General features: G+C 37.5%; 1 protein-coding gene across 2 annotated transcripts in view; it reads left to right on the forward strand.

The window, feature by feature from the left end:
- Positions 1 to 16,548, forward strand: part of LOC123875184 — a 494,986-nt gene that overhangs the window by 272,188 nt on the left and 206,250 nt on the right. For both annotated transcript variants that reach the window (XM_045920875.1, XM_045920874.1), the window contains exon 2: positions 5,290 to 5,650. In XM_045920875.1, the coding sequence (XP_045776831.1) occupies positions 5,290 to 5,650 (361 nt within the window). The remainder of the gene's footprint in view (positions 1 to 5,289; positions 5,651 to 16,548) is intronic.

A 16,548-nucleotide genomic window follows, 5' to 3' on the forward strand; every position in this document is an offset into this window, starting at 1 on the left:
TCAAAAAAGAATTTCTTCCCAGTTCACCGATCAGATTTTTGTTTTTTAATACTTGGGCACTTTTAATTTAAAATGATAAAATTGTGTGGAAGTAATCAGCTTTGCATTCAACTGCCCACATTTGGGTCCGGTGACAGGTGATGTGTCATAAATGGGTCCTGATATATCACAAGCTTTTTTCTTGTAAAAAAGAAATACAATTTCATTCCGAAACCAACTCTATCTGTGAAAATCACATTAGGCACGCCACAACTAAGCGTTCTATATGTTACATTCCTAAAACTTCTTCTGGGAACATTTTAAGGAAGGAATGTGTTATTGAATCTCTAGGCGTTGACATCACACATCATGACATCCACATCCACTTATCATTTTCAGCTATATAATGTAGTATGTTTTTCTTAATATATTTTTAATATCAAAATCGAGGCCTACCGTAACCATTATAAGGTTTATCAAACATATTATATGACAATTCCTGCCTGATTCCTACGGTGCGTGATTGTGCGTATACACACGGCCGACCGATATTCTATGTTGATATCAAACCTCAATCTATACAAGTAAATTCGACTGCGTAGACCGTTGCCCGTATGACCGTACCTACTATTTCGAAAATATTGTCGAAAACATCTCAGGGATAAAGTTTTACAAATTCAGTATATACCTACAAGCACTTTCGTTCCATCACTACTAACTCTCCTGATGGGCGAACAATAATGTGATTACCTTTCCAACTTTCGCTCGGCTTATTCTAATCCGATTAATTAACCGCTTCTAACGGATCGAAGATAAAACCGCATCGGTCCGAACAAAAACTACTTAATTAAGTTACTCTCTTACAAAGGGAAAACCACGATATATATTATTCTGTACCATCTTATGAATAGAAGCCTTTTACTGGAATTCCATAAGGTAAAGTATTATTTTTAGTTCATCATTTCATCTCTATAGTTTTGGGTCGCACTGGATGCTGAAACTCTGCGGAGAGTATTGAACTGGCTTAAAATATTCCAGCATAAATATATAGGTATATGTACAGTAAGACAATGTATTTGACATATAGGTACCTACGTGCTACGACCGTAGCTGGCTCTACGGTCGTAGCACGTAGGTACCTACATACTGGAACGATCGATGGTCTAAACTCTAAATAAAATGAAATATTAAGTATAGTAAAATTGTTTTACTGACGCTTGGTATATTTAAATGTTGTAATACATTTATATTCATGAACTCAGATTTTCTCTTCTTTCATTTGACATCCCACTGGGTGCAATCGCAAAAAAAAATTTTGGAGACCCCCACTTTTTTTGATGTAGGTCAATTTTTTCGTATAAAATATACCCTATGTCACCCGGACCCTTACAACGAATCAATTGACACTTCATTCATCAAAATCGGCCCTGTTGTTTAGGCGCTACGGTGCAACACTCAGAATCTTGATACAAACACACATACATAATATGCTGCTAAAATCATAACCCTTCCTTTTGGCTTTGTCGTAGTCGGGTAAAAAGAGTACTCGACGACAGTGAAGGGAATCTGTCTGAGCATTATTATATACTGTACTTTTATACTGCAGTAAAAATGTTTTGTAAAGTTTCATAAAACATTTTTAGTAAAATAAATCACTGACTCACACAGGTAAAAAAGAGCATACTGTTATTTTAGAATTTCACTAAAATTTTCATTTACTTGCAAACAAAGACAAATAAAAACCTTTAACATTTATATGGAGATAACATAAAAGCGTAGTTTCATAGTTCATACAACATTTTGCGATTTTTGCCCGAGCGTCGCCCTGGGGTTTCAAACTATATTTACTTTAAACTTGCTTTATTTCTCTAAGAGTATCATAGTTTGTAAGAGCTTTACTGAAATTTGAAAATGTAACGAAAATTTCACTATAATAATGTTAATACCCATATTTAGAAAAATATGGACTTTATACGGTACTTTTGGTTTACGTTTTTAATAAAGTTAGTAGTGGAGGTTAGACTCATAAATAACAACAGCGTCTAACAAATAATAATAATAATAATAATAATTAGTCTCGAGCCGTCCAACATTAAATCCCTCTCTGAAGCTGAGTCATACCGGTATCTGGGCATGTCACAATCCCTAGGGGTAAAAGAGGCGGACATGAAACAGTCTGTTTGCGAGGCCTTTTTTGGCCGTCTGACGAAAATCTGTAAAAGTTATTTGTCAGGCGCCAATAAGGTCCGAGCTTATAACGGCTGGGTTATGCCCGTCCTCATGTACACCTTTGGCGTGCTCAGTTGGACTCAGACCGAACTTGACGCCCTGGATAGAAAAGTCCGCGCGACTATGACTCTCTATCGCATGCACCACCCAAAATCGTCTGTGATGAGGTTGTATATCCCCCGGAAATGTGGTGGTCGAGGCGTATTAAGCGCCAAGACCATGCATAACCGGGAGATATCCAACCTCAGAACCTACTTTGAGACGATGAGGGGGTCCCCCATGCATAGAGAAGTCATAGAATGTGATAAAGGCCTCACTCCACTATCCTTAGCCAAAACCGAGTGGCAGAAACCGGTGGTACTTAGCACCTCTGACCGGGAGGCCGTATGGAAGGAGAAGGAGTTGCACGGACGCTTTTTAAAAGCTCTTAATGAGCCACACGTAGATAAAAAAGCGTCCGTGCAATGGTTGCGCTTTGGTGACCTCTTCGGGGAAACCGAAGGTTTTGTCTGTGCGATACAAGATCAGGTGGTTAAGACGCGGAACTACCGAAAGTACATTCTGAAGGATGGCACTCACGACATCTGTCGAGCTTGTCGCCATCCCGGTGAGTCACTCAGACATGTGCTTTCGGGATGTTCAGCGCTTGCCAACACTGAGTATCTGCACAGACACAACCAAGCAGCCAAAATCCTTCACCAAGAGCTTGCTCTGAAGTACGGTCTCCTGGATGAGAGGTTGCCGTATTACAAGTACACACCGGTGCCGGTACTCGAGCGCGACGGAGTCCGGCTCTATTGGGACCGGTCCATCATCGCGGACAGGACTATTCTAGCGAATAAGCCTGACATCGTGGTGGTGGATCGGGCACAGTCGAGGGTGTTTTTGGTGGACATCACCATTCCATATGACGAGAACCTCGTGAGAGCTGAGACGGAGAAAAAACGTAAGTATCTTGATCTGGCTCACGAGGTTTCCGACATGTGGCATGTGGGGTCCACTGAAATCATCCCAATCGTCATATCTGCAAACGGGTTGATCCCAGTCAGCCTCGCTCACCATCTGAGGCGACTGGGGTTCCGTGGCAGTTCGCTCGCAGCCAGGATGCAAAAAGCGGTCTTGCTAGACTCGGCTAGGATAGTCCGCCGCTTTCTCAACCTGTCGCCCTGACCCCCGGCCGTTTGGTCTCCCCTGCCGGGGCGTAATCCTCCGCCCGGTACAAATATGTATTTATGTAAATGTGTATGTAGGTTTATTTATTTTTATGTATGTAAGTATATTATATTCTCTTTGGCTTTTATATATATCTATTTTGTAACCGGGCGTGAGAGTTAGTTATATAGATAATAATAATAATAATCCTTTATTTGCATAATGTGTGTTACAAGATGTTGGTAATTATTACATAGTTCAAACACATTAGAGAACAACACACATTTCAAAGAAATTCTAGTTTAAAGGATTTAATCTACTAATATTTTAATAAAGACGTTTCAAAGAATCCGAAAACTAATCTTTTCCATTTCAAACTATAGTAAATGAGTTCTAGTAATTGCAAAAGCGATTTTTTCCCAAAAGAACACACAATAAATGTCGTCAACAAAATGAGCATCCTCATAAATTAATTTGTGATTTTAATATTCATTGCAAGCGCTCCACATTTCTAAAACATATGTTCTTAGGCTAGTTTTATGTACAGGACTACCTACTTATGGAGTATTTTTGCTCCGTCAGGAATGCATGGCCGCCTTTTTGAAATTGGTTTCTATGAAATGACGGGGGTTTCCATCAAAATATTGGCCTGCATTCGCCAAACATGTTTGCCAAACGTCAAGTGGGGACTTTAAGCTGGCCGCACATTATAAGTAAACTAGCTGATGCCTGCGACTCGCGGCAACTCTTCCGCGCGGCAAAAAATCCCGCGGGAACTCTTTGAGTTTCCGGAATAAAAAGTAGCCTATATGTTAATCCAGGGTATAATCTGTCTCCATTACAAATTTCAGCCAAATCTGTCCAGTAGTTTTTGCGTGATTGAGTAACAAACATCCAAACATGCACACTTTCACATTTATAATATTAGTAGGATTATGATTAGGATTAGACTTAGGTTAGGGTGTATTTTTTACTACAGGTAGAGCCCGGCCGGTCTTTTGTTTAATCTAAATATATGAAAGAAAAAGCTGTCTGACCGACTGACTGACTGATCTATCAACGCAAAACTCAAAGTACTGAACGGACCGAGCTGAAATTTGGCATGCAGATAACTATTGTGACGTAAACATCGGCTAAGAAAGAATTTTTGAAAATTCAACCCCCAAGGGGGGAAAAATTTACCCAATGGGGTAAAATAGGGGTTTGAAATTCGTGTAGTCCACGCGGACGAAGTCGCGGACATATGCTAGTTTACCGAAATAATTAACGTTTGTAAAGGTTTCCAAAAACGAGGTTTCCTACTTTTAAAAAAGTCGATAAGCCAAGTTTTTCTTTACCGAAAAGAGTTAATTGCCAACGCACGGGAGTTTCGGAGCGTTATTTTCCCAAAGGACGTAAATTTCGTTAGAAATTTAATTAGCAGGAAATGACTTCGTCGGGTCACCTTTGTAAAACATTTTTTTAATTTTTTTGGAAAGATCAACCCAGAACGATCTACCTGCTATATAATAAAAAAAATAGGTTTTGAGCATTGGAACTTATTAGATATTTATATTGTACTAAATTAAAATGATAATGACTTCCTTACAAAACCAACATCTTAGATTTCTGTTCGTAGTTTGTATTATCACACTTGCATTTCGGAATATTGATGACTGAGCAATTGTATTCAATCCCTGCCTACTTGACATACCTACTATGTTTAATGATTTACAACATTGATATAGGTATATGTTGTTAAGCTTTTGAAAAGAGTAACTGATACTGAGTTTCTTACCAGCTCTTCTCAATAGAATCTAAACTCCGAACCAGTAGTATGTTTTTGATATATGACTATATGAGCCACGAATTCCCTACGTTTTTTTTTTTTTTGGGTAAAATCGTCAAAATTCTTTCAAAATATCGTAACAGATGTTTTCTTTGTTCCAGGCTGACGATGCAACAGTTCATCAGCATCACACTAATCACCATCACAGCGGACATCGTTTCATCTGACGGGGACATCAGAGAACACCAGGGCCCCCAAACATGCGGGGGCCGACTGAAAGGCCCCGTTGGGGTCATCCAGACCCCAAACTTCCCCAACCCGTTCCCCGTCCCTATCAAGTGCAAATGGATTATCGAGCATGATATCGTGAACGGGACTATATCGATATATTTTACGCAGCAGTACACCACTAGTGGGTTAACGTTCACGGAGTACATGTATTATGATGAGACGTATAAGTTGGGAGAAAGGCAAGCTCTGAGCGTTACGGAAGAAAACATCACTAGGATCAAATGGTTACAGGTAAGACTTAGTTTAATCGCCATTACCACTTAGCGCGACCGAGTTATAATGGATAGTTCTAAGGTCGCCTTCGCACGTTTACAGAACCTGTGGCAGAACAAAAAAACCGGTAAGTAGTTATTAATTAGCCGTATTTTCTGAAAAACATTCCAGCCCACAATTAAGTCAAAATTGAGATTAAATTCTTTTCAAGTAAACTTCATCTACCAGTGCTTAGATACAAAAAAAGAGTATTTTGTATAACTTTTACTTTACGGGATTTCCATGATCCATGGTTACGTAAACCAAATTACAAAAATATTAAATAAAATTTTATTATGTTTGAAAAAAAAGATTCCGATGAATTGTGAACCTCCTCCTTTTTTCGAAGTCGGCTAACATACTAGATAATAACATCACACAACAAGGAAAAACTGTTACATTTAAGTTAAAGTACAATTTAAACATAGCACAAAACATCGTGAGATTTAGAAATTGAGCCAATCTAAATCGTTATTCAAAACAAACGCGAACCAAGTTTTGTCGAGTCGAATCGTTAACAATACAACTTTTTAGTTCAAGTGACTGAGTAAGTTTCTTGGAAAATGTTTTTCTTACAAATGATTTCCCTATACCGTGAAAAGCCATGAAAGAACGAACTAGGACGATAACTCTTTTGAATTCGCATTATCTACTATCGGGTTGTGCTTCTAACGAGCAAAATTGGCAAATGCGAGTAAATCGCTCTCCAACTTTATAGACATGCAGGAAAATATAAACGCCTATATACTGGGTAACCGGCATCACAGTAGGTAATATTGTAAAGGCGAAAGTTTGTATGGGTTTGTGTATGTTTATTACTCTTTCACGCAAAAATTACTGAATAGATTTAGCTGAAAATATTTACTATCTGCTATATATTTACTATTTACTAATACTACTATGGTTCGAAGCGAAGATTGTCAATTTAGTTGATTTTTAGGGTTCCGTACCTCAAAAGAAAAACGGAACCCTTATAGGATCACTTTGTTGTCTGTCTGTCTGTCCGTCCGTCCATCGTGTCTGTCAAGAAAACCTATAGGGTACTTTCCGTTGACCTAGAATCATGAAATTTGTCTGGTAGGTAGATCTTATAGCACAAGTAAAGGAATAAATCCGAAAACCGTGAATTTGTGGTTGCATCATTAAAAAAAAATTAAAATATGTTTAAATTTTCATAATAACTATAATACCAAATGGAGTATCATATGAAAGGGCTTTATCTGTACATTCTAAAAGAGATTTTTATTTATTTTTATGCATAATAGTTTTTGATTTATCATTGGCCGGTTTTTTAAGCAAGGTCACATTCAAACGCCTTGGAACCTCAAAATTAATTATTGTCACATCAGCTTCCTAATCTATTGAACTACATCTCGGAGGTGACCCGTCTGTTCACACATATTTAAAAAAAGGCGTACTCGTCAGGGTATGGATTCGGGGTTAAATATTTACACGTTAAACAAAAATTCCGTAAAGAGATGCCCGATGCTATCAATCGTCATTTTCAAGTAGGCAAGTATTGTACTGCAAATATTTACTATCTATTGTTCGAAGCGTTAAAAATTTAGTAGATTTTTCTCTACCATTTCAGCAAATATTTTCTAGACTCAAGAAAACGAAGGATTTACAAGAACAATTGAAAAATGCCGAGTGAAATGGTAATTTCCTGAAAGCCGTCGAATGGACATCCGGAAGGCTGCGTCCGGCCAAAGGCTTTGTGTTGGCGCAATCGTTTACAAGGATTTTTAAATCCCTATTTAGCTATGCATTTCATTTGAATAAAATTCAAGAAAATATCCGAGTATCTTCGACTGAATAGTAATTTTACAGGCAGATGAGGCAGTGTTGACCATCTATATTCTAATTAGTTAAAAATATAATGCTTATTTTTGTTTTACACACCTCTGAGAAAATTATGGAGAACTCAGGCATGCAGGTTTCCTCGCGATGTTTTCCTTCGCCGTCACAGCATTGTGTATATAGTGTTTAAAACACCATAACTCTGAAAAGTTAGAGATCAAACTCCGGAGTACGGACATTCCGAATGTAATACACATATATATTGCGCCAAAACTTAGATCAATTAAGACTGTTCTGTCGTAAAAATATACTTATTTTTTAACCAGGCTTTCAGCTTTGACAGTGCAACCACATTTTTGCAATTAATTATCAACTGACATTCTTTTTACATCATCAAAAACCCCATACAGTAACGTCTTTGTAAATATTGACATGCATTGTGCGGCGGCAACATTTGGTACTCTGCCAACTGAGAATGACATTAGGCCGCATAATATATCTGTATCTGTATCCACACGAGTAACCAAATTGTATGGGTACGAGTAGTGTTGTGGTAGCATGAGTTGTATTTTTATTTACATAATAAAGTACCTAAGTATATACAGGAAACTGGAAAGAAGATGCTCCCAATTTCGTCCGCGTGGTTTTAAGGTTTCGAAAACCCCATGGACTCTAATTCTTCCTTACCTATGTCCCACTCTGTTCTTAAATATGTACCTATATCCATGCAAAAAGAATAATTTATTGTTCTACTACCTGATGCCCGCGACTTCGTTCCCGTGGATATAGGTTTTTAAAAATCCCGTGGGAACTCGTTGATTCTCCGGGATAAAAAGTAGCCTATGTGTCAATCCAGGGTATAATCTATCTTCATGTCAAATTTCGGCAAAATCCTGAAAGAGTAACAAACATCCATTCATACAAACATTCACGTATTATAATATTAAGTAGGATGGCAGCGTGATTGAAATTTAAACCAACAAACAAACACTATTGCATTTTTAATATTAGTAAGATGCCTGCAGGTTTGTATATACCAATTAAGTGTGTTTATACCAAAGACTAATACGGTAAAGATACATCTTTACCGTACAGACGTGGTCGGCTGATCTGTATAATTTTCTCGAAGTTATGAATAAAACCGGTACAACAAAGTGCTGTAGTCATATCTTTTTGAATACCGAATAGCAATTCAAACGGGCTCGAGGTTCCTTTGAAAAAAATACCTTTTTTTTAAAATCTCTTCGACAGTAAAACCTGAAAAGCGAATCAAAAAACGTTTACACTTGATGTTATTGCAACGGAGATGCATTCAGCAGTCGGAGTGCACAGTTAAATCCTTTACAAAAGCGCTTTAAAAACACCTGCTGACTGTTCCGTCGTGTTAAAACTTTAACGGGGCGACGTCTAAGCGCCGAAGCGGTGCAACTAATCCTTTTACAATCAGGACAAAGTACCTACGTGTTGCGAAATTGAAAAACTTTAAGTGAAGGTTACACTGAACGGTCTTGCCTAGCCATTAAATCACTACTCATATTATAAATGCGAAAGTGAAATTGTTTGTTGGTTTATTGCTTGATTGATTTGTCCTTGAGATCCTATGTCAATACCCTTCAGATACTCATGATTTAAACTATATGCCATCTATACTAACATTATAAAGAGGAAACCTTTGTATTTTTGTATGTTTGTATTGAATAGGCTCAAAAACTACTGGACCGATTTCAAAATTGCTTTTACCATTACTTAGAGGGATTCTTCCGAATCCGTATAGGCTATATTTTATCCCGGAAAATAGAAAAAATAAATGTCCACTCGTGCGAAGCCGGGGCGGGTCGCTAGTACCAGATAATTCAGCCACTTCAGCTTTACGATTCGCTGAGCTTTGTCGGTTACTCCGGCTCTCCTACGAATCTAATGATATCAGATTAGAAGAGATGTTACAAAATTAATTTACTTCATTGCCCGTTGAGTAACTTGCACTATAGTGCACTATTTTATAAGAACCTCAGTCCGGCTACGTTATAAAACCCTAAGTTATTAAGGCCATCACAATCGAAGACCTACTGACAGAGATTTTGGACTAAAAATGTTACGTAGTTTGTAACGCTCTCCCCAGTAGAACTGTCTCCAATGTGCTTAGTACGAGATTTTATATCTCACTAACGCGAAACGTGGTAGATTCAAGAGACGAAACACAATAATGTCAGAGTAAAGTGGACCTAAACACCTTGATTTAAAATCAAAAATTCTGTACCAGTGATTTTATTTTCATAAGGATTACTCTTGGACGGTAGATAAATGGACGAACTTGAGCCTTTAAACATGTTTGTTAAAGTACATTTTGCTTTAACGTTTAAGTGTTTAGACGCTCAAATTTTATCTAATTGGTGAGATAAACAATCACACACTAAGCACATAAAAAAACATCTATTTCAGCGCTTATCATAAAGATCGGCTTAGCGTGTTTTCCTTGAAAAGACAAAACAGACGGATACTTTCGCAAGTGTGGTTAACTCATGAAACGAATGCCGTAGGCAGTTTAAACTTTGAAAAGCAAGCAATGGTTGGCAGAACTAAGATCTTTGCCAATATCGGTATCCTTTCCAATATCTTGAATCAAACAAAAGTTCTCTTGTTAATTGAATACGAATTAATCTATATATTATTACATATAATAAAATTGTAGAAAAGTGGTGTCTGTACAATGGAAATATATAAAAAAAAGTAGCAGGGGTTGTTATTATATCGATGCCGAACCCGAAATTGTGATTAATTTTTTTTTTGTCTGTTTGTCTGTTTGTCTGTGTGTTTGTGCACGCTAATATCAGAAACGGCTTATTCGATTTAGATACGGTTTTCACTTATATATTGTAGTAAGCTTCACTTAACATTTAGTGTTTATTTCATGTCAATCGGTTCATAAATAAAAAAGTTATGCCAATTTAAAGAATCACGGCGAACATTTTTAACGTACATGCTGCCCGAAAAGTCACTATTCCACGCGAACGAAGTCGCGAGCACAGCTAGTAATAAATACGAATAGACGAATGTAACTACAAGTCCTATCTATGTGACCTATCTATACAATGTAATCCTCTTACACCACCTACTTTGTTCGTCGCTAATTGCAAACTGTTTCCCACTTTCGCAATTTTATTACAAAGCTTTAATTAATTGTTTTTCTCATTGGATAGCATTACGAGGACCTACATACAAATAAAAACAAAGAAAACTAAAATGTCTTCAGAAATCAGTAGTTATTTGCTTGCGTATTAAATCCGATAAATGTAAATGTAGGTAAGTATGTATGATGTAAAGTATGGAGTGGATTTGAGTTAAAGGTGCAGCGTCTTTTGGGTAATAACTTAAACTCAACTTTATCCACTTCACATAAGGTTGAAATTAATGTTTTGAAAGTATAATAAAACAAAACACGATAGATGTAGGTACAAAAGGTACGCGTAGCACCTTGGCAAAAAAGACAAAGTAAAGCAAGCTTAGCCAAAAACTTAATTGTTTTCTAAAAAACGCTGTACCTACTTTGCAGGTGTACGGAGCGCTCCCCCCCCCCCCCCCCCCCCCCCGATTGCCATCTCGGCCTGTCGCATGCTATAAGTAGATTTCAACGAACAAACTCGGTAATATATCGGTAATTGAAACTTTTCTTGTTTTGCGCAGTTACAAAACAGGCCCTCTGTTCAAAACCCTACCACAAATTAGTTTGAGCAAGTAACTAATGTAAATACAATGTATCGCCGAACTTCTAACGTCTCTACATTTGCAAATGTCGAAGTAATTGACAACTTCTAGAGCAAACGGCCGCTAATACTTATTAACAGGGCTCTCTCCGTCACTCGTTTCCACTCGTTTCATACAATCGTAGTTCCAATTTCATTTGAATATTAAGCAATCAAAGTCCATGAAATTTTGCAGACATATTCTAGAAACTAATATCTGTGTCTGTGGTGTTTTAGATTTTTCTAAAAATATGTAGTTTTAAAATTACAGGGGCTCAAAGATTTGTATGAAAATTATTAAGACCGCGTAACTTTGAAACCGAATATTTTAACAGAAATCTGGAAAACCACAGACATAGATATTAGTTTCTAGAATATGTCTGCAAAATTTCATGGACTTTGGTTGCTTAATATTCAAATGAAATTGGAACTACGATTGTATGAAACGAGTGACGGAGAGAGCCCTCTTAACCCCCGACCCAAAAAGAGGGGTGTTATAAGTTTGACGTGTGTATCTGTGTATCTGTCTGTGGCATTGTAGCTCCTAAACTAATGAACCAATTTTAATTTAGTTTTTTTTTGTTTGAAAGGTGGCTTGATCGAGAGTGTTCTTAGCTATAATCCAAGAAAATCGGTTCAGCCGTTTGAAAGTTATCAGCTCTTTTCTAGTTACTGTAACCTTCACTTGTCAGGGGTGTTATAAATTTTTAAATTACACTTGTATAGTTCGACAACGCTTTCTCACGGCCATTTTATCGAGAAAGCATTGCAAAAGAGTCTGTCTGGTGGGAGGCTTCGGCCGTGGCTAGTTACCATTACCGGCGAAACCGTGCCGCTAAGCGACTTAGCGTTCCAGTACGATGCCGTGTAGAAACCAAAGGAGTATAGGTTTAATGAAAACTGCCATACCCCTTCCAGGTTAGCCCGTTTCCATCTTAGACTGCATCATCACTTATCACCAGGTGAGATTGCAGTCAAGCGCTAATTTGTATCTGAATAAAAAAACAAAAAAGTTGCGACAGATATGTCGCACTGAGTGTGCTTCGGCTGTAACAATGAAAACTAAGTTAAAAAATCATTTGGGTTCGGCTACCATTTGATACCCAAGTATCCGAAATTGGGACAATGGTTACGTGATTAAACGAAAGGGTAACGACCCTGAGCAATGAGGAATACGAATTGGAGAGAGAATAGACAAAATTGCAATAAATAGATTGCATCGTGCATTCCGGATGTGGCCGGAAATCGGAATTGTTTGGTTAAACGTTTTGCCCGTATCGCCCGTATTGAACTTTACCGACTTTATAAACAAGCTTGTTTACTGTTCGAGGAAACAGTTTTCAATCGGAAAATTTTGTTTTACTCTAGACCAATGACCGCTTGTGATTTTCTAATAGTTTAAAGCCATACCCCAGTGTACTATGGTCAAACCTAAGTACTGATGAGGAAAATGCATTTTCGGTACTATGTTTAACGTCTCTTCAAGTTAAATTATCAGTTATAAGCGTCACAACATTTTAATTCCTGACCAAGAATTTGGGGGGAAACTTGGTCGGCATAGCCTTAAGTAAACTCTGTTAATGATATTTTATTGGCATGGGAAATAAGGACCTTGTAGCTTTAGTATAAAACATGGAAATATTTCATTACTTTCTTTTAAACTACCTTTACGGCTCTGAGTTCTAGTCTTTTTGAGGAAATATACGAGTGAATTACAATAACCAATATTGTTGTTACTTTAGAAAAAGTTTCTCAGTAAAATTTTATTGCATTGATTGCATTTCCCCTCGAAAAAAATATAAATTTAATTAGCATTTTCAATGGAAAATTCTTAATCTTATGAACTAGCTGATGCCCGCGACTTCGTTCGCGTGGATTTAGTTTTTCGAAATCTCTATAGTAGTAATTCTTTGATTTTTCGGGATAAAAAGTAGCCTATGTGTTAATCCAGGATACTATGTATCTTAATTCTAATTTGCGTGAAGGAGTAATAAACATACACACACATACACACAAACTTTCGCCTTTATAATATTTGTGTGATAAAGCTTTTATTAAAAAACTTTACTCAACACAAATGCAAGAACTAGTACCAGAAGTTCATAAAAGGCGCGATGAAGATATATTGCCTATGAAGCCACATGGTGCTTTTATTGCCGCGTGCCTTTACGAGCAAAACAAGTGCAGTCCCCAGTCCCCGTTCACACATTAGCCAGGAAGCTATTAAAGTTAATAGCTATGCAAGCACCAGTTAAGTATTGGTAGCGGTGAAATGGTCCTCAAGTCTTAGGGTGGCTTTCTATTAAGTAGATACTAAAAATAATGCAAGGAGCGGCTAGAAAAAATATAAACTATTGGTTAACCAGCCCCGACTTCTCTCGATGGAATTTCTTTTAATCCTTTCTGTATGGGGGATGTGGAAGTTTCTGCTAGAGACCCATGTACAAACAGTAGACGTCTGTTGGTTGGTGATGATGTATGGGGGTGTATCTTATAAAGTAAATCCACCTGCATACAAAAAGTCTTAACTTAGTCAGTTTAGTAAAAAGTTTAGTTTAGTAGTCTAAGTCAATTTATGTTTTTATTATGAACAGACGATGCCCGCGACTTCACCTGCACGTATTTAGGGTTTTCCTAAAAACCCCGTGGGGACTCTTTGATTTTTCTAGATAAAAGTAACACAATATTATTTCCAGACAGACAGACAGACAAAATTTGGCATTTATAATAATAGTTTGAAAGTATGCGTAGAAAAGATCAGTTCATTAAATAATCTTTGCAAAATAATGTACGGTGGATCGATCTTATCGGTAAATTTTTAGAATTTTCTACTTGATTTATGGGTGATCAATAAATTAATCAACCTGAAAACCCCAATCTCAACTTTTAAAAGTACTTTTAAAAGTTTGGTCACAAAAATCCTTTTAAAATCTTATTTCTTTTTCAACTTTGTACTTGGCAAAACTTGTTTCGAGAATTTCAGGATGCTTTTAACGGTTTTAGCAAACAGTAAACATGTCTTCTTTATTTTTTAAGTCGCTAAAGTTCAATTTCGGTGCGAGCGTTTCTAGCTGGATGTTTACCCAGAGCGCATCAGTAAATATCCTGTGGTGTATTGGAACACCGACATTATAGTAGGTATTAGCTTTGGATGGTCAGAGCGTATCAGTGAATATTCTGTGGTGTATTGGAACACCAACTTTATAGTAGGTATTAGCTTGTGCCCGCGAATTCGTTCACGCGGACTCAGGTTTGTTTTCACAACTTTGCACAACTTTGGACTTCTTTCTTTCTTCTTTCTTCGTTTTCCTTTCTCCTTTCTTCTTTCTTCTTTCCTCTTTCTTCTTTCCTCTTTCTTCTTTCCTCTTTCTTCTTTCTTCTATCGGGGCTGGTTTCCACACTTAAATGTTTCCATCTGTTGTGCGTGCATTGCCCCTCCCCGCCGAAGTGTTCACTCCGGCTCGCTAAGCTCACTCCAGAAGTAGTAGGTCTCACCTAGTAGACAGATTGCACCCCTTGTCGAGGGCTCCATGGAGTGGGGTTGGAGATCTCAAATGGCGATCGCGTCGTGTTTTATCCACCTCCATGCCTGATTCCACTGGGTGGTAGTTTTCCTGGAATAAAAAGTGTCACAATATTATATTCGCCTTCATAGGGCAAGTTAAAAGTTTCTTCTTCGGTACCTTATAAAACAGACGGAGAGATAAACAGATACACAATCGCTTTTATAATATTAATGTACCTATGGATGTTTCAGTATCTACAATTCTGTCTAGTGGGAATTGCTACAAATAAGGGCCAAAGCATACATACGGTCGGAGTTGAGCTGAGTATTTTTTAACCCCCGACCTAAAAAGAAGGGTGTCATAAGTTTGACGTGTGTATCTATGTATGTGTGTATCTGTCTGTGGCATCGTAGCACCTAAACTAATGAACCGATTTTAATTTAGTTTTTTTTTGTCTGACAGTGGTACACGCACTCTCCCTCGTGCGTGCGCATGCTCTATTGCCAGCGAACCATGAGGCACACGCACAGGCATCATGCGTCTAAGTATACTTAGTTACCGCACGCATCTAACTCAAGTTGAAAGAGCCCCAGTACAGTTAAACCTATTCATAAATAAAGCTTAGGTACATTGAATTGTTATCAAGAACAACGCCGCACCTCGGCTCTAGGCACTCCATCCTGCCGGTGTGCGTTCCACCGCTCTGTTTATGTTAATTTAAAGTAGTCGTCTGGAAATATAAGTGAACAATACCTTAATATGAATAAGTAAGGAGTAGCGCATGTATGCTTAAGGCTGACAATTTGCTTTTGCATGAATAAGTAACAAAAAGCTCTTTACGTGTTACCTGTTTGCGTATGCGTTACCGAAGAGCTATTCTTATGATGTGTTTTGTTTTATAAATTATAATAATATGACATGTTATTGATGTTAGCATAACTTATTTTTATCCACAGAATTCTAAATACGTAATAGAATAGAAAAGATATCTGTTGTCACACTTAATATTATAAAGGCGAAAGTTTGCATGTGTGTGTGTGTGTGTGTGTGTGTGTGTGTGTGTGTGTATGTTTGTTACTCCTTCACTCAAAAACTACTGGACGGATTTGGCTGAAATTCGGAATGGAGATAGATAATACCCTAGATTAACACATAGGCTACTTTTTATCCCGGAAAACCAAAGATTTCCCACTGGATTTCGAAAAACCTTAATCCACGCGGACGAAGTCGCGGGCGTCAGCTAGTCTCTAATACAGGGAAAAGGTACGGATATTGCCGACTTTTAACAACTCACTCATAGGTGATTTTGTTTGCATTTACTCTATACAAAATAAAAATAAAGCATGATTGAATTTAAATTACAATAACAGTATCGTAAAGTCCATATAAAACACAACGCAAAAAATATCTACTCACTGAAACAGCTTATATTATTATCCGAACATTTTATGTAAAAAAAGCCAAAATTCCAACAGAAGTACGGCGTGACTAAGCAAAGCATCACGCTGTCACTGTCAATGTCAGTGTCATGGGAAATGTATGGTAAAATAAACTCTCATTTTCATAATCCCTCCGGGGAAGGAATGAGGAGTGCGACCTTGACTTTTGAAATGTTTTATGCTACAAATTACTTTTGATCTTTTCTTCTGTTATTAAATAACTCACTGTCATTGTTTTGAGCAACCAAAAAAGTTTATCCAGGACAAATGTTCACATCCTCAGTTCTACAAAACATTGTCTTTTGCTGCTTGTGTGATGTGTCTAGCGGCTATTAGATACCCATAGATTAGAGTTTCTATCTATCGAAACCCTCTGGATAAACCTGTGCGCC

Source organism: Maniola jurtina, chromosome 19 (assembly GCF_905333055.1).
Source record: "Maniola jurtina chromosome 19, ilManJurt1.1, whole genome shotgun sequence".
NCBI classification, from domain to species: Eukaryota; Metazoa; Arthropoda; class Insecta; order Lepidoptera; family Nymphalidae; genus Maniola; species Maniola jurtina.